The sequence below is a fragment of the Pygocentrus nattereri genome, chromosome 8 (genome assembly GCF_015220715.1).
Source record: "Pygocentrus nattereri isolate fPygNat1 chromosome 8, fPygNat1.pri, whole genome shotgun sequence".
Lineage (NCBI taxonomy): Eukaryota > Metazoa > Chordata > Actinopteri > Characiformes > Serrasalmidae > Pygocentrus > Pygocentrus nattereri.
The window spans coordinates 41,115,565-41,134,902 of NC_051218.1; the positions used below are offsets into that span (position 1 = coordinate 41,115,565).

The 19,338-nt window shown below is 40.6% G+C and overlaps 1 protein-coding gene across 1 annotated transcript; it reads right to left on the minus strand.

Annotated features, from left to right (window-relative positions):
• Positions 1-3,887: 3,887 nt before the first annotated feature.
• Positions 3,888-18,169, minus strand: fmr1 (FMRP translational regulator 1). The gene is made up of 15 exons (XM_017692145.2): positions 17,822-18,169; positions 16,321-16,373; positions 15,728-15,821; positions 15,544-15,615; positions 14,944-15,092; positions 14,711-14,804; positions 14,505-14,621; positions 12,954-13,124; positions 12,785-12,863; positions 12,157-12,266; positions 11,934-12,020; positions 10,469-10,664; positions 9,606-9,794; positions 8,978-9,057; positions 3,888-7,090 (listed from the first exon to the last, which is right to left on the minus strand). The coding sequence occupies exons 1-15, from the start codon at positions 17,870-17,872 to the stop codon at positions 6,923-6,925; spliced, it is 1,710 nt and encodes a 569-aa protein (XP_017547634.1). The 5' UTR covers positions 17,873-18,169; the 3' UTR covers positions 3,888-6,922.
• Positions 18,170-19,338: the final 1,169 nt, after the last annotated feature.

Below are 19,338 nucleotides of genomic sequence, written 5' to 3' on the forward strand. Positions count from 1 at the left end.
GTTTGTGTTTCCTGTTTTTTTGTGCATGCTGAAAAAAGAATAGCTTAATACTTAATGGCCATTTAGAATGGAAATCAGATAAAGGTAAGATGGTCTCTGACTTTCGCACAGTAGTGTATATTTGCTTGTTTCAGAGAAAGAATTCTTCAACAGAATAAATGTAAAGGAAATTCACCCGGGAAGGCTACATGGAATAAGACAAAACATCAAGGGCCAGTTCCCCAGACCCAGATTAAGACTAAGCCTTGAAAAGCATTTCTAGAGGTGATTCACCACTGGCACTACAATTCAGTCAATGACTGAGCTTAATCCTTGTCTGGGAAACAGGCCCCTACAAAAAAAAAATCTTACAACATTCTTATAAACGCATTTCCAAAAACAGTTGGTACAGCTGGTAAGATGCGAATGAAAACAGAAAGCTGTGACTTATAATCTACTTAGACCTGTATTTGAACAAAAATAGTACAAATATGAAATATTTAACTGTTTAATGGCACTGCTTTTAAAACCTGCAAGCCTGTGATGGATATCACTGGTATTTGTCAGGAATACTTTGACAAACAATTGTCATTAAATGCTGTTTATCACTGTATCTATAAATGCAATTTAAGGCTGCACCATGCAGAACAGAAGTCATCTGTGAAATGCTGCCAACTTCTCTGGGTACAAGCTCATCTACAATGGACTGGTGTTCAGTCGAAACGTTTCGTGGTCAAACGAGTCGATGTTTCAGATTGTTAACGAAAATAATAAGTTTTTCGGCCAAAGAAGAAATGCTGCCAACTTCTCTGGGTATAAGCTCATCTAAAATGGACTGATGCTCAGTGGAAACGTTTTGTGGTAAGACGAGTCGATGTTTCAGACCGTTAACGGAAATGATGAGTTTTATGGCCAAAGAAGAAAAGGACCATCCAAATTTTTACTAACGTAAAGTTCACAAGCCAGGGGCCGTCGTAGTATGTGGGGGTACAAGTGGGTAATTTGCATAACTCTGAAAGCACCATTAATACTCATTAAAACATATTTTGGCAACATTTCCTAAGCTGTACTGACTCCACACACCCCGTCTTTTTATTTCATTGTTCGGTTTTAAACATTAGTTTATGAAAAAGGTACAAATATGTACTTTGCCACCAGGAAAAACATTTAGGGTACAAAAATTAACCTTAAAACCACTGCTGTATTTTTGAGGGCACATTTACATTACTTGCACCTCAATGAATGAAAAATATACCTGCACAGCACCTTTATTTCTAACACTAACAGAAGAATGGCAAAAAAAATACACCATAAAAACTGGATCAGTTTGTGTCTTCCGTCCCAAATGTTTATTAAGTGGTGTTAACCTTTTTTGGAATGTGTGGCAGGCATCGAATCCGGAATGAGTGTACATGTACAAAAAAACTATTTCAAAACAGAATTTACTTCTCATTTTCTGTTTTAGCTCAAAATTTCATGTACTGTTCCAACTTTGCTCTTCGTATGATACGCCACAGCTCAAAATCAAACACAGAAGCTATCAAAGGGTTCCAAAGGTCATGGGGACATCAAAAGCCACACAGGAAACAATGAAGCACCAATTTCGTCACTGTTCCCCATTAGCCTTATTTGAACTATGCCATTCAAACAATATCTGAGGAGTCAGAGTTTATAATACATAAACTTTTTGAATAATTGCTTTGACTGGTTTAAGTGTGGAAGACCGGCCTTTTTTTGTGGTTGCCAATTTTGGAGCCATTAGCTTGCTAACTTGCAGGTCAGCAGAATAAAGTAACAGAGATGCAACTGAGAGAAACAGTGAGGGCAAGTTGATAAGAAGGGAAAATTAAAGATGTGCTCAAAGATTCCACTGTTAGTCCTATTCTTGTTTAGCGGTATGTTTAGTTGAAGAGTGTTTCAATAAAGGAATCTATATGGACGCAGCATGCAAATAACTTCAGATTTCATTTACTGAACAAACACCGATCAGGCCTAACATTCTGACCACCTCCTTGTTTCTACGCTCATTGTCCATTTTATCAGCTCCACTTACTGTATAGCTGCACTTTGTAGTTCTACAGTTACAGACTGTAGTCCATCTGTTTCTCTGATACTTTGTTACCCCCTTTTACCCTGTTCTTCAGTGGTCAGGACCCCCATGGACCCTCACAGAGCAGGTACTATTTGGGTAGTGGATCATTCTCGGCACTACAGTAACACTGATGTGGTGGTGGTGTGCTAGTGTGTGTGCGCTGGTATGAGTGGATCAGACACAGCAGTGCTACTCGAGTTTTTAAACACTGTCCACTCTATTAGACACTCCTACCCTGTCAATCCACTTTGTAGATGCTAAGTCAGAGACGACAGCTCATCTGCTGCTGCAGTTTGTGTTGGTCATCCTCTAGTTCTTCTAGTTGGTCACAGGACGCTGCCGGCTGGATATTTTTGGTTGGTGTACTATTCTCAGTCCAGCAGTGATACTTGAAAACTCCAGCAGCACTGACTGCTGGGTCTGATTCACTTGTTCCAGCACAACAAACACTAACACACCACCACTACGTGATCCACCATCCAAATAGTACCTGCTCTGTGAGGGTCCATGGGGGTCTTGACCACTGAACAGGGTAAAAGGGGGGCTAATAAAGTATCAGAGAAACAGATAGACTACAATCTGTAACTGTAGAACTACAAAGTGCACCTACAGAGTAAGCAGAGCTGATAAAATGGACAATAAGCATAGAAACAAGGAGGTGGTCATAATGTTACGCCTGATCGGTGTTACAGAATATAAGAAGATACAGATTTGTCAATAAACCATAGAAATTAAAGTTACTCTTATTTTCACGTTAAAGGACTTATTTGAGACAACATGGGAACATAAAACTCGTTCCCACTAAAATTTCAATATGGGAACATGGGACTTTGTTAAATACAGGCATGTTTTCAACATGACATGAGGCAACACGGGGCCTGAGGAACACAGAACCCTGGGAACTCAGGGCCAGGCCTGGTATAAGCTTCCGTTATTTGCATTTGCCTTGTAGCTCCAGCGCTACACTAAAGAAGCAAACTTCAGACACCACGTCTTGGCTGACTGACTACATTTTGGGAGAGAGGAAAATAGTGTAAATTAGATTTTCGGCCAAAACACTGCTTTAAGACGTTTTCACTGAGCCGTGGAAAAGTCAGAAAGCAGAGTCGAACACCTGAGGAGAAAACGCCGCCCTGCTGTGCTGCTGGAGATTAGACTTGCGCACAAAACTCTCTCACCAGTACTGCATGAGATAGCACGGGGGGTGGATTTATTCCCCCCCCAACATATTACTGTGAAAAAAGAACAGGTAGCAGGCAGCTTTCTTAAAGGTCCGACATGCAGTTTCTGCATATTTTCTCCCATCTATTAAAACGGAAATGCTGCTTAATGGCTGTAAAGAAACCATTACTGCAAAGATCAAGGCACTGTTACAGCTACTCTCCTCAACAGCGCTCAATTCAAATACGGGGATATAATTTGTACTATATGGACACCACTGACCCAACCAAAAATACAGATTTAATAGCAATTGTTAAATATTTTCTGTAGCTGTGGATGAGATTTAAGACCATATGAGTAAATAAAATATACTATATTCATATTGATAATTGCAATTGGATTATATACAACCACGTTTATAAGTCACTTGGACGGCATGGCAACATAAAACAAAGAGAAGAGCAGTGCCAGCTGCTTTTATTGCAGTCTGTTGTGCAAAAGCACCATCATGTGGAGGAATAAAAGCATAGCACAGCAAGCCAGGCTGTATTATTTCATGACTGTTTCATCCACAGGACATATGGCATGTAAAAGCAGCCAAGTTCAATTACACAAGTTAAAAAAAAAAAGAAAAGGAAAGAATGCACGCTTGAGCTTGCAGAGGAAGATCAACCTTTATTTATTGAAACTGCTTGCATACAAAATATATTGCACTATAACCAAACAATGTCAACATAAAACCCAGTCTGTTCCGCTATTATGTACAAAGAAATTATTACCCAAAGTGCAGTAACATACAAGGTTAGTCTACCTTGGTTCAATATCTACAGTTTTTCCAAGTTTTTTTCTTTCTTCTGTTGAATTTTGTCTTTTTTTTTCGACCACGACAGCTTACGATGTGCGCAAGATGATGGTTTTCACAATTTCATCGTCCTATAAATTCGTACACGCTCCGAAAAATAAATAGCTAGAAAAAAAACACAGTCTGTTTGGCAACGCTTGCGAGACGTGGAAAGTGGTTTTCCTTTTCCGATAACAGACTGTCGCGAATCTCGTCAGCCTTCAGCCTTGCTCAGGTTAGCTGGCTGAGAAAACACTGAGAGTAAACCATTTAACGGTCGTGTTAGTCTTAGTTTAGGAGTTGCATGAGGTGACCGGCTTATACGCCTGGCCAGCTCAGCAGAAAGAGAACCATACAACTTTCCACCTCACTCCTTCTTTTTTGTTTTGTCTTAGTAAATTTGCTGCCCGGAACAAACTTTGACAGCTTGGTTCTGTCTCTATTTGTACGTTTTTAGAGGTTTTTATTTGTCTTGCAAATCTGGTGTTCAGTCATAAAGATGGACAGGTTTTCACCTCCTTTCCCAGAGCAACACAAGTCTAGTTTTCAGTTCTCTTCAATATTAATGGAGTACCCTAGCATTTTTCAGCCTTCTACATTGGTAGCACTACAGACAGTGGCAATTTTGACACGTTTCCTGGCACTAATAGAAGAAAGCCAATAGGGCACTTGCATCAGCACCTGTCCATTGTTTTCTATTATTATTATTGTTTTTATTAAGCGCATTTCGAGTAAACAAATGATCCGTCCTCTTACTAAATACCGGGAATTGCGCCACAATTATTGTCTGTGCTAATACAGCATATGCTACTGATGCAGCAGACAGAGATTTAGGTGAAAAACCCTGGTGTACTCCTTTCATTTCCATAGGATATTGATCCAGGCAAATCACTGAGACTATGGTTTAAGCTGCAACAAGTAGGGCTGATTACTTTTTCCTTTTCGCCAAAGAGAATTTAGCAAGCGTACAGCAACGGAAGGGAAGAAAAACAAACAAAAACGGATCTAACCAGCTGTAAATGAACGGTTACTAGCTGTACAGTAAAAGAAAAGAACGCAGAAAGAACTACCGGGGGGATTACGGTCATAGTAGGTTTCCAAAATGAAAAAGAAAAAGCGCCTGTGGGTTCAGAACAGCATCACGTCTTTCTCAAATGTAAACTAAAAGGTAATGCACAAGCACTGCTCAGATAAGACAAACGGTTTCATTAGCGAACTTAAACGGCACGTCTCCATTCTATCCCCCTCCCTAAGCGAGCTGAGCTGCAAAAAAGTACAGTAGACTCAAAATTAGCAAAGATACCTAAACTTCAGTTCATTATGTTGACAGCATACATGTGATTCACCTGCTGAGAAGTCTTATCACATTCTAGTTTATTAGAGTTTAATAGATTAAGTACTTGCAGAGTTAACACAAACATGATAAGTGCACATGTAAAGTTTCAATCCAAAAGAACAGCGACAATCTCTTAACGAATTATATAATATACAGTATGCAACCCGCTGCTAAACGCTTGAATTCTAGCATGATCCGTTGTTAAGGACAGTGACACGGTTACAGAGAGATTTCCATATTGGTGCTTCACACCCGAACATGACACTGAAAAAGAAATACAGCAGGACAAATGGCAGTACACTGGAGCCAGTATGGGGTTAAAAAGGTCATGTACACCCTGTCTGACAGAGAAAGGGAAGGGGCGGGAATTAAGCATTGGTAATGTTTGGATGGTACATACTGGGAACTCTATAGAAACAGTCAGCTAAAGAAATGTTAATAGTTTTTGGGGGGAAAAACAAAGGGGGAAAAAATGGTTACTTCACAAAAAACCCTAAAATGTCTAATTAAATTAGGAAAAAAAAATAAGCCACAACTTAAGTGGTTGAAAATATGTCCATACATCACGTCGTTAATGGGCGACTACAATAGATCACGTCCATGCAGTCTCCGATGACGTGGTCAGGAGAACCTCTTTTCCCTACTTAAAATTCAAAACTCAGCCATGGTAAGACAAACTGACTGAGGCTCTGATGAAGTCCTGCGTTTTTAGATGTACAAAAATGATGGGTATGAAATACTGTACATGCACCACAAAAGATCTTTCTTTCTTTCTCATTGTTTTTGTTTTTTTTCCCCCCAGTGGCTGGCTGAAATTGCAACACAAACGTTGGTTGGGTAAGTGTTGTTCATGTCTTCTTCCCTGATTTAAACATCCAAATTCTGAAACTATCCACACTAGTTAAAGGCACAGATCATATAGGAGCGTTTGTAGGTCTACTTTGTTTTCCTTTATGTTTTTTTTTTTTAATTTTCTTTATTTTCTCTTTTTTTGCGCGTGATGCGGCTGGGACCTCACATCAGAAAGGGCTCTAGGACACCAAAGGGGGGGGGGGGCAACCCAACCAAACAAACAAAAACTATATGCCATGAGAGGTGGCACTGAAACTAACGCCAAACATCTGAATTCATCCTCTAATGGCTCTTCTGCCCTTTAGGTTATGAACCAAAGAAAAAAAAATTACACACTTTTTTTTTTTTTGTAATATGTTTCATCCACAGCTTCAGTTAGTTTCATAGGTAGTTACCTAGAGAGTCAATTACAAAACCTGTAGCTTCTGTTGTGATTTAGAGACCGGCTTCTCTAAGCAATGTAGACTACAAAATGCAAGACGTCATTCACCAGAGACCTTTGCCTACTACCCCCATTTAGCAATTACAAAATGTGCTTGATGTCATGTCTTGCGACAGCCCTACTGACCTGGTTGTCTTTGGCCTAATGTGTCTCTAATGAAGAAGCTTCTGGATTGGTGGAGTGTAGTGGAGACTGAATTGGGGAGTGGGCTGCCTCTATTTACGACACCCCGTTCACCACCACTTGGCTGTCTGACCCTTCCTGCTTCTCTTTTTTTATGCCTCGCTCTTTGACGGGCCGCTGTCGGGGGGCGCCGGCGTCTCCTGTGGGTCCCTGAGGCCCTCGGCTGGCGTGGACGCTCCTTTCGTTATTGCTGTCGACGCGAATCTGCCAAAGGGAGAGAACAGCAGGCCATATGAAACAGATTAATCAGTTGTGCATGATAACAGATGTAGGAGACGGCCTGTTAGATTAGCGCTGGGTGATTTCTGTTCTGTATGCTGGTGAACAGATATTGGTGTAAAAATACTTATTTTATTCTATACATACATTTTAACTTTGATAAATAATATACTGTATTTTCAAGTTATCAGCCAGGATGTATGATCTTTTCTTGTTCTTGAACCAATATATCCTTCTCTGTCATTTTAGAATACCCTATTGCTCCGTTTGTCATTTTGACCAGATCTAAAATATCTTAAATTTATCGGATTTATATGAAATGCACTTGGTTTTGTTATTATGTACTTTATTGAACCTACAAGGGAAATTTGTCACTTTGCTGTCTAACTAACAGGAGTTGGAAACGTGGCTCTGGAGTCGCCTGTGGCTCTTTTACCGCCCTGTCACGGCTCCACAACGGAATTAGATTTTAAAGGTAAAAATAAAATAATGCTCCTTTACAGTAAAATGAATAACTATAAACTGTCATATATGCTGAGGTAAATGCCCTGAAGACTGGCGCAGACTTATATAGTGACTCAGACAACAACCTCACAAGCTAGTAGCTAATGAAAAGGCAAAGAGAAAGATTTAAGATTAACAGCCATAATTTGGAGACAAATGGACTTAATTGCATTTATAAATCAACTCCAACTGGTTTCCTGATGTGTTTAATCTGCAACAAGAAGCTGTCAAACACTAAAAAGTCACAAAGCTGAAGTTTCTTGTACGCCAGCTTCTTGTTTGAACGGTCACGTTCCACCTTAAATATAGCAGCAGTTATATTCTGGTGCCTCAGGCACCATTTAAGGTGGAACTCGAAAATTCAAACAAGCTGGCGAAGGAGAAGCTGACTTTGCAAAAAAAAAAAAAGGGGGGGGGGGGGTTGGGGGAGAAAAAAAAAAAACAACAACATTATTCCTAAAAACAGAAGGTTGAGACATTTCACAAGAAACTTTTTGTACTTTTGCAGAAAAGTTTCCTGCTGGAGACGTGAGAAACGTGGCTACAGCTTAGCTAAAGCTTAAAGCAGAGCAAAGTAAGTCGGAATTTTGATTCATATTTTTTAGCCTATACTAGCACATTAACAAATACTGAGACATACTAACAGTCAAAATGGACAAGAAATGTGGCTCCCAAAGGTGTTTGATTTGTTTAAAAGGAAAAAATGTTTCTTCTTAACCTTTGGGTTGTAAACCCTGGTATACACTGACAGAGAGAGAGACAGACACACACACACACACACATATATATAAAAATACATAACACACACACACACACACACACACACACACACACACACACACAGACTTTGGTTCGGTTCCAAAAGAATACAGTATATTACACTGAACCCAATTTGTGCTAAATTTAAGTAACCTGAAAGAAAAACTGCTGATGTAACATTTATTCACCACTGTACAGAAATGGATCAAGTCAGCGTATGCCCTGTATGGGAGCAGCACAGCGTTGCCAGCAGAACAGCGCCACCTGGGGCAGTGGGGGTTTAAGTGCCTAGAGTCACTTACTGATCCAAACAGTAAAATCTATACACACAGCAAGTCTCCACAGAAAGTATAAAAAGTGTAATTCTAAGACATGCTAACTAGAACAAAATGTCTGGATTCACGCAGTCTGAACGCTGCCTAAATTGATTACAGGCTACTTGCAGCAATAATATCACACCTATCGCTGGCTATGTTTCAGCATAGTTTTAGCCAAAGAACTGTGGATTTAATCCCTTCAGTAAAATTTAAATGCGTTAAAATAATGAAATATTTCACACTTCACAGCAGAACCCTTACTAACAGTGCAGAGGACTAGGTGATCATTTACCTGCAGGGAATCCTCCTGTGGCCTTGGCTTGGAGTCTCTGGAGTTACGGGAGCGGGACTCACTCCAGTGCATTTCCTCAGCTGATAAAAAACAAAATATAACCACACACACACACACACACACACACACACACACACACACACACACACACACGTCACCACCAAGAAGATCTATGCAGAACATAAAGCACTTGGAACAGGACTGATTGTTTCTAGAAAGTATCTAAAAATAGGGCTGCACAACAGACAATATGGCAGCAGTGTGATTTTTATTGTTGCATACTGCAGCGGTTAATGGCTAAAGAGTGTCCTGCTTTATTTTGTTTGCTGCATGAAATACACAAATGCCTTCATTTATCACATCACCCATAGAAATACTGTCACTGTTCAGTGCTCACAGCTCATCAAAACACAAAAAAAAACCTCCACAAATTATTTGATTATTTGCACACTGCAGTCTTCTGCCATATCAGTTTAGCCAAGGCCAATATTGCAACATTTAACATTATACTGTGCAGCCTTAATCTACAGTTTTAAGCCATGCAATATTTTTTAGCTTAAAAGAAAATATTACAGATGACCAATGAGAAAAATGAACACATCTGAAAGGAAAAAGAGAAGCGACTGACTTTTATATCCCCCTCCTCCTCTGCCTCGTCCTCCTCGTCCCCTGGCCCCTCCACCCCGCTTGCGCCCATCTGGGATCCGTTTAGGGTAACCCATAGATTCTTCGTCTGTGGGCGCCAGGGACCAGTCACTCAGCTCGTCTCTGTGGTCAGATTCCGTTTCGGATGCATTAGAGGCTTCGGAGTTGGTGCCTTGTGCAAATACAAAAGGACATGTCAGCCAAAAAGGGGAAACAAATGACCACTCGGGCCAATCCAGGTTGTGAGATCAACAAATAAACATTTAAAGGAAATTACACTAGACCTGTCTGATTCTCACACTATTTGTTTTTCTGTGCTTTATAACACTTTATAAGTCTTTCTAAAAAGGAAGTTTATGGCCCACAAGTAGAAATATTCAAACTCTCTCAAACCACACCAAGTTATGTAATCTGATAGACTTGCATATGTGGTTTCGCTGCATGACATGCTGTACGTGTGTGTGTGTGTGTGTGTGTGTGTGTGTGTATATATATATATATATATATATATATATATATATATATATATATATATATATATATATATATATATATATATATATATATATATATATATATATATATATATATATATATATACACATATATACACATACATACACACACACATACATATATATCATGGATGAAAAAAATATAGTAGGAGCCTGTATTTTAGCTGTTTTCACTGTGAAGCCTAACCCTATACCTTTGTTTATCAAGCTACTAGTTTCACAGCCTCAGTGGAAAAGTCTAGAAAAGGTTTAGATAGCAAACACGTCTAGGCTGATCAAGTGTTATTTAATATATTTCTGTATAAAAAAAACAAACACTTAAAACATATACCTGAGGCAAAGGTAGGGCCTCGTCTTCCTCTGCCCCCTCGGCCGAAGGGTTTGCCGCCTCGTGAAGGACCCATGCCATTATCAGCACTGAAGGGCTTTTCCTTCTCTGGCCTGCCTGGGGGAGCTCTGGGCCCTCCGCCAATCTGCCTCAGTTGTTCGTCGATCTGCAGCCTCTCCATCCGCAACTGGTCCACCTCCTGAACCACAAATCATCAACTATAACAAACAGCCACTACAACTGGTGATATATACTCATTGCTGGAACAAAACCTCGTATCTCAGAGAAGGTAAGGTTACAGGACAGAAAACTTTTTTTTTTTTCATTAAAAGTTAAAATATCTTAGTTAATGAGTCAAGGTCCTTTTATAAATCATTGTGTTCTATTTCTGTTGGTCCATTTGTAATGAAATTCTGACAACATAAAAGGCCAACAGGTGCCTTTAAATCATGTGAATCATGTGAAACTATGGGATTTTGTAAAACTTTAACAAGTATTATTGTCAGCGTTGAACTAGAAGCCTCATGAGAAACTCATAGCTCGAGTTTCCTGATTTGTTCAAATTCAGAGAAGCACATTGTGGTCATTAAGCTAGCTTAAAAATTTCTGAAATAAAGTGAGAAAAATAGCTGTCTCAGTCACTTTGGCAGTTGCTATTTAAATAAAAGTCTACAGTATGTCTTCGTTTTAGACATGTATTTAACACCCTTTGCCCATGATTACGGTTACTTCTATCAGTCATGAAACAGTTCACTGTTATTCCTGCCACAGTACCTGAAAAAAGGCTGTAGAGCAAGTAATTGTAGCAAAAAGGCTCAAATGTCATCTTTTTACACACACACACACACACACACACACACACACACACACAGTGTGTATCTCCAAAATGGTAACTTTACAGGAGAAGGAAAAATTTTTTTATTTAAGTCAATGGAACCAGATCTCCCCCCCGCCCAAGTAATTTTGGTCCATTTCTGTACATCCACTCATCATGAAATTTACACACAATGTAAAGGACAAAAAGCATTTTCAAATATGTCAAAACTGAATAACAAAAATGGAGATGAGGTTTTGTTCAGACAGAAGGGAGATACATATACAGCCTGAACATAAAGTCCAAGGGTTATTTAGAATTTTACATTTATGTACCTGAAACACTGTTAATGTGTGCATATACACAGACAGAGTTTCCTCAATGGACAATAGTCAAAATTACCCTATTATGACTGAAGGTCAGCTTGTCTGACCAATCAAGCAAGTTTTGCTGCTGTCCTGACTGTTTTACTCACCGCAGGCAATTTGAAAATTGTTAATATTGAACCCAAATACATAACAACACAATGTAAACTACCTTGAATGTAAACCCTTGAAGAATTAGGAAGCACTACTCATCTGACACTACCATATCACTTACTGTGATTAACAGGAAAGCAGGTTAGTGGGAAATACAAAGGATGAAAAAGTTTACCTTCAGATAGTTTAGATGGTAGTCAAGCAGTATGCGAGCGTTTGAAATGCTCTCTTTTGTTCCAACAAACACAAATGGCACCATGCCCTGTTGTCAGAGGGAGAAATGCAGCCACACACCAAGGATGGAGTTTAATGAAACACTAATTCTGTGTAATGTAAACTTGTAAATTCCTGAAACACAACACAATATTAAAGAAAAGTGGCTATACGGAGATACTGACCTCCTCCACTGGAGACTTTTTGTCATTTTCTGGTTCAACTCTTACTCTGACGACACCAGATTTATCCACAACCTCCTGAATCAGCTTCCCGCTCTTTCCGATGACTTTTCCTAGAAAAGGAGGGACAGATAAATGGCTGTGTGGGTGGCTTGGTGGCTTGCAAAACACTTCTAATCATATTAGCACTTTCCTCACAATGGTAGTTAGCTAGTGTCCACCATTCCATGCGTCCTCCCAACCCCTGCACTACCAAGTGGGAGGTCAACGGGTCTTACAAGCCTTCCTCTGATGCAAAGCAAAGCCTTTTTGAATGATCACTCACCCAGCATCTTTAAACAGCTCACCGCAGGCAATAACTGCTGAACTAAGTCATTACAAAACAGAAACCCTGATTGGACGGCATGTTTCTTAACTACAGGGGATCGACGCCCCCTGCCGTCTATCCCACCTATGAAAGCATGGCCAATTACGCTCTCATAGACTCCCCAGCCACAGACTGCGTATGATGCACCTGGGGCACAGCAGTACGGTTCATCTCCACACTTCTGAAGCAGCATTTTCACAAGGATGAACCCATCAGGGGTCCATGTCCATAATTCAGCTGACATTTCACATTTCTTGTTCTTACCTACTAAATTCCTGGGCACTTTGATAATATCTTCAGAAAACTCCAGGTAGCTCCTGGCTTTCCGCACAGCCTCCTGGTCCTGGAATCAAAGCCCGCATTGGTTACGTACATAACCTCAGCATATCTTCAGACTAAACATGAATACTGAGAGTGGCGTTTTTCCAGATACCTCGCCATAGATGTGAAAGGTGCAGGTCTCTTCATCCAGGTCTATGTTGGTGACTCCAGGGACCTTGCGCGCTTGCTGGATGTTTGCTCCATGCGTGCCTATGGCCAGCCCCATCAGGTCATCACGTACCACAAACTGCTCATGGAACCTGGAGGCTAACTGCCGAGAGCTCTGGAGGGGACATGAGTTCTGGTTATGCAGACGGTGAAACATAAGCATAAAAGAGACAAAAGCTGGACTCAAGACAGTTTTGCTGTGTTCTGTAAGACTGAATTTTCAACCAGGCTTTGCTGTAATTGTATTATTCTTGTCTCATTTTATGAATGTAGGTTTAAACAGTTTTTCTGTATGACAGACAATTCCAAACCATCTTATATTGAACTTAAGGAGGTAGAGAGCATGTTTAGATGCTCTTCCAACTGAAATTTGTGCTAAAATGCTTTTGGGAACTAGTTTTGCTCAGCAGCAAGGTTTTTCATATGTTAAGGCCTTGGGATCAGTAAAAAATATCCATCAAGTCTTAAAGTTATCCAAGTCTTAACATCTGAGAAATCTTGATACTAAGCCAAAATAGGCATTAAAAGCCGTTACACACTGAATGTGACTAATAACATGAACATAAGCAAAGATTTTGAGCACTCTCTCATACAGGGTGTCAATAACCCACTTTGAGCTGCTTTAGGACACCAACAGTGACTGAACAAGTGAGTTTCAACACCTGCAAAAGTTTGCAAACTCTGTTGCATTTTCACCTTCATGAAAAACAAGTTTGGCCTGCAAGATCTCAGCTCCACACATAAATCACATTTATTTAGTGATGTCTAAATAAATTGCGTGAGAAAAAACTGCTCAGTTTAGAAGCATTTCAATTACATTATAAATAGCAAATATGAGATCAGGAGGCAATACATTGTTTCTAATAACCTTGTTCATATTTTAAGAAAACAGTTTGATGTTACACTTTTTCTATGCAAAATATAATATTACACACGTGTATCTACAATAATCATACCACAATTAAAATTAGAAACACATTCTACCTTCAAACCCCTTCACTGACAATGATAACCAATCAGGTTTAAATATTTCTAATGAAACAACATATTTAAACTTAAATATTTATTCTGAAGTAACCCACGTACCAATGTGGAACTATATTCTGCGTAAGCCTCAACTAGGCAGAAGCGCATTTAACTGCAGAGGCCTGGAATGTAACAGCTGTGCATACGCACACATGAGAAAGTAATACCCCTTTGCGCTTGTTAAATATAGACGCTCTGAAGTGCCACACAGCAGATTTGTATCCCATAATGAACAGGAGTCATGGACTGCCTGGGACTCCCAACGATCATATTCAATCAAATGTGTTAGATGTATCAAGTTACAGCACCAATAAAGTCCATTTTCATTACATTATGAGCTCCTCTCTCTGACAAGCAACACGTTTAGCTGGCAGAGTCTATTTCAGTGAGCAGAGCGATGGAGTTTACAGTACTGAATTGGTACATGCAGTATAAATCAGGATGAGGTCAAACTTTCAGACACCCATACCTCCAACTGTCGGCTGGCCTCTTCGTTCCGCAGGATGAGTGCCAGCTTGGTGCGCAGGCTTCTGAAGTGCATGTCCGTCAGCATGTTCGCTCGTTTGGTTGTCACCTCATTGACCGACTGAAATGAGCACAATGAGAAAATTCATTAAAGTGAAATGCCAGAAAAAAAAAAAATGCACAGATTCGGATTTGAAAGCAAGGACTTACCAAAATAACCAGCTGTTTTTTCTCAGAGTCATACGTGACGTTGAAAGCTCCGATAGCTTTTTTGAAGTCTTTGTGAGCTGAATCTTTCGCACACCTAGGAAAGTGAGACAACAATCACTCACTCAAGCAAAATACACTGATTACTCTATAAAATAACTACAAATAAAAACTGTTATCGCCCAATAGCGAGATGTACGAGATCTACAGAAATTATGCCCAAGTGATACACCTACATCTGCCGCAGGTCTTCTGGAACATCCAGTCTGATTTTCAGGAAAGTGTTTTTAACGGCTTCTTTGTTTGGGTTCACAGGTCGTAGCCTCTCTAACGTGACGATCTCGTTGAGCGTGGCATCACAGGCTGCATACTCTATAACATAAAACTGGAGGGAGATAAACAGCACAAAAATCAAGTCTTTGTTAGTATATATGCTGAAAAGACACCGTAAAATGCACTTCATATGGGTTTCCAAGCCTTTCTCTGGAGTGAAAAATGATCCCAGACAGTCAGAGATCATTTGGCTATTGAGATTATGTACATGACACTAAAAAACAACTATAAAAAGCTTTCCAGCCTTTTTTCATTCATACCCAAATGATCTCTGATTAACCAAGATCAGATCTGGATATCGTCAAAACTCATCCCACGAGAAACGGGTAGTCACCCTGAAGGCGAACGAAACAATTTTGGAGGTGCCCTCCTACTACCGACAGTCATTTTGAAGGTACCTCACTTTAGAAAAGTTCTCCCATGGAAACAGAACTGCGGAGTGGTTAGAAATGAAAGTTGTTTTTTATCCACACATCCAACTCAATCATCCCACTGTTGCTCACCTCTCCTTTCACCATGCGCACTTTGGCTAGCCACCACCCACATGGTTCCTTGTCATTGGCCCTGGAGTACACCTACAGATCATTCAGGAAAACCAACACAACTGAGTCAGTTTACACAGAACAAACAGGCTGCGGGTTGCACGTTCGTTTGCGGTGTGACTTCATTCATTCTGATCGCACGTACCTCAACTTCGTCACTTTCAGTGATCTCCTTCTGAACGCCGACAGGGGGAGGAAAGCGGACGTCTTGAAAAGGAATCTGTCGTTCTGGCTGCCAACTACAATTCAGAGAACAGTCACAATGTTTGGTAAGAAATCCTAAAATCACAGCACAATAGACAAAAGCCTACAGACTTGGGCTGAGTAATATACTCTGTATACCATGATATTGCAGTTTTAGCAACATAGTTAGTAGATATAGTAGTTAGTATAAGATACCAGTGCCTTTGTCCCAGATGGCTAGTTTTTTTGTGGCATTTACTTGTATAAAATTGATTTAATTGATATATATGACTAATAATGGCCAAAAAAAAAAAATCAATTCACATTCTAGAAGAGGTTTCTGTCTGGTTAACATACACAACATGCTTTATACTAAATTTGTAAGACATTCTTACAGCATTGAGTACCTGGACCCCCCCCACCCAACTCATGCGTGGTTGTACTGTATACTCAGGCAAATGCGGCGCCATAAACCTGTTCTCTACTTCAGTGAAGGACACATGGCAACCCACTATTTCTACTATGAAGTGACAGATCAAATGTGAAGATACTCACTTGTTCTCAAAAGTTACTGTGACCGTACTTTCATGCACATCCTTTATAAAAGCCTGCAAAGAGGGACAGTCAGTTATTTAACTGCAGATGATTTCAAAGAAATATGCATATAAACTTAGAGCTGAGGAATGACACCATACATCATTATCATGACACATTACAACACGATTACTCTTCTGAACATATTTTGAATATTGCCAGCACTTGAATGACACGGACCAATTGCATGTTTCATTAAAAAGAAAGCAAAATGAATCCAATTAGTTGGATTCAGCCCAGAACACTACGCCAAATACGGAACAAAAATAACTGCGTTCAGTTTTTGATAATGTTTTCTTTTTAAACGTAGCACTACTGGGTCTTCTTTTCTCAGTCCCAACTGATCAGATACCTAAAAAAAACCAAAACTAAACATCATGACAAAATGCATTGAGAATTTTTTTTTTATTGTTATTTTATTGCGATTTTACATTTTTGCCATCTTGCAGACGTCTATACATACTCATAACTCACTTCTGCTTTTGGAATAAAGGATGATTTATCAATATCGTGAGAAGTTACCTCACAAAATGGATATCGCCTCACTCCAAAAAACTGGCCACCTGCGTATTTTATCACACAGAGAGCGCGGTCACGCCTGTTTAACTGCATTTAGTGCAGAGCAGCATGTGAAACACTCAATAAGCCATACTGTGCTCAAAACACTTGGCTGAATTTTCTTTTTTCGCCTGCTCCAGCTCATCAGATCTCGGAAAAACTAAGCATTCCAGGCCATTTCATGTAAATGCCTTGAAGTATTGTGACCTTAACTGTTTTCTTTTTCCCATATCGTCCAGCCCTACGCTGGAGCTCTTGCTCCCAAGCTGTATGCACAGAATGGTAATGGGAAATAAAAATAGCAGTCGCCTGCCAGACAAATGGGATCAGCGCAGATCTAATGGCACAAAGTTCTACAGAAAAGAACAGGTGACAGTGCTGCTGGGTACTAGTGAGGACAAGAGCAACACCCCACACGTCCACGTAACGTTGCAAATAGGCTTTAAGGGGCGGAATGGTTGATGGAAAACGCCAAGTGTTCACAGAAGTGAGGATTCGGCTCTAATCCACGCACCAGCGTCCCGAAACGACTCAACGTAGCACAGCCAGCTAGCCGACATCCTCTGCAGCTTGCAGCATTTAGAGCAAAGGCGGCTAGTGGCCTACAGCCAGCCGTCGAGGCAGTTTGCTCTCAATAAGGAGTCAATGTAACGTGTAGCCCTGTAACGTGAGGCTAATACAGCGTCTACGTGCGAACAGACACCGAACAGACCTCGAGAAAACGAGCAGTGAGGGTTGTAGCTAAACGTAACGCGGACGGACCGTCCACGGCAGGTCGGGCCTACCGAGCCTGAACGGCTGCAACAGTGCAAGGAGCTTAGGCTCGGAGGGAGGTGCTGCTGCTGGCTTTCGGGCACGTAAACACGGAAGGAGAAGAAAAAGAGAGTGAAATGAGGAGACCCACCTTGTAAAAAGCCCCACTCGCCCCCCGGACTTCCACCGCCAGCTCGTCCATGGCGCCCGCCCGCAATGTAATAGTAGAAGTGGCCGCAGCTGCCGTGTCGTCGCGCCTCCTTCTCCTCCGCTACCAAGCTGCGGGGTAGGGCCGTTTGGGCTGATCTTTTCGTCGCTTTAGGCTGGAGAGCAGAGGGAACCGCGCATGGAGCCCCGGGCCGAGGCTGCTGCTGCTGCTGCTGCTGCTGCTGCTGCTCGTCACCGCTCCGCTCCGATGTAAACACGGACGCACAGCCTCCCTCCCCTCCTGCACCTCCGCGGTCACGTGACACGTAGCTGCGCACTACGTCACCGCGCTGCTCTGATCAAACCCACAGCACAGGGCCTGCCTGTTCTTTCAGTGGGAGAGTCAAAATGACTTATGCCTTGAATCTCAAAGATAATATTCGTTATTACAATAACTTTACTAACAAGCCTCTTGAGTGTGTTGTTCATTTTTTCATCCTACACGCTAAATTCTGTATTCATAAAGAGAGGTTTTCTTCTCAGCCAGCCCTGTCCCTCCTTTTAGTGGAGCTTAAATCACTGCTCCAGTTCAGACGTCTTGTAGAAACTAAGAAAAGTAACAGATTCTTTCATTTCTATGACCAGCTTTATGGAGAGAAACCTGATTAACTGTGTGTGTGTGTGTGTGTGTGTGTGTGTGTGTGTGTGTGTCCTCCTGTACTGTTCACACATTCTTATATGATGATGTATTGGCCTGACATTGGTTGTATACTTCCATCCATCCATCCATCCATCCATCCATCCATTTTCTGTTATATTATTCTATTATATTATTATACATATTGTATTATATTCTTTAAGTAACAAAAAAAAAACAGCATGTCTTTTTTCACTACTGGAAAAAATTATATAGCTATTTACTAAGTTATAATAATGAGAAAGTTTGACATAATTCACCACAGTGCTTGTAAAGCAAAGCACTGTATTGTTATCCCTTGGTTTCTTCTGCTGCTGCTTCCAGGATCAATCCACCCTCAGTAAACTCTCTGTAGGCAAAGGTTTTTGGACACTGCTCTTATATCATGATCATACACCACACACCACAGTCAGTAAACACTACGGATACAGCTCAACAAACGTGCAATGCCTGGGATACTATAGCAACTGCCTAGCAACACCATAGCAACCACCTAGCAAGACCCTAAACCACCTAGGATACCATAGCAACCACCTAGAAACACCTTAACAACAACCCAGTTAAGCATCTATCTATCTATCTATCTATCTATCTATCTATCTATCTATCTATCTATCTATCTATCTATCTATCTATCTATCTATCTATCTATCTATCTATCTAATCCTTAATCTTTCTTAGTCCCACAGTTGTCATTGTCTTGAAGTAAACAACATTTCTAAACTTTCTTTCATAGCTTCATTTCAGCAGATCAAGCTCTGTTCATCTGCCCATAGAAGAAAAGAGAAACACCAGAGCATCTCTGGGGTCTTCCACACTTTACA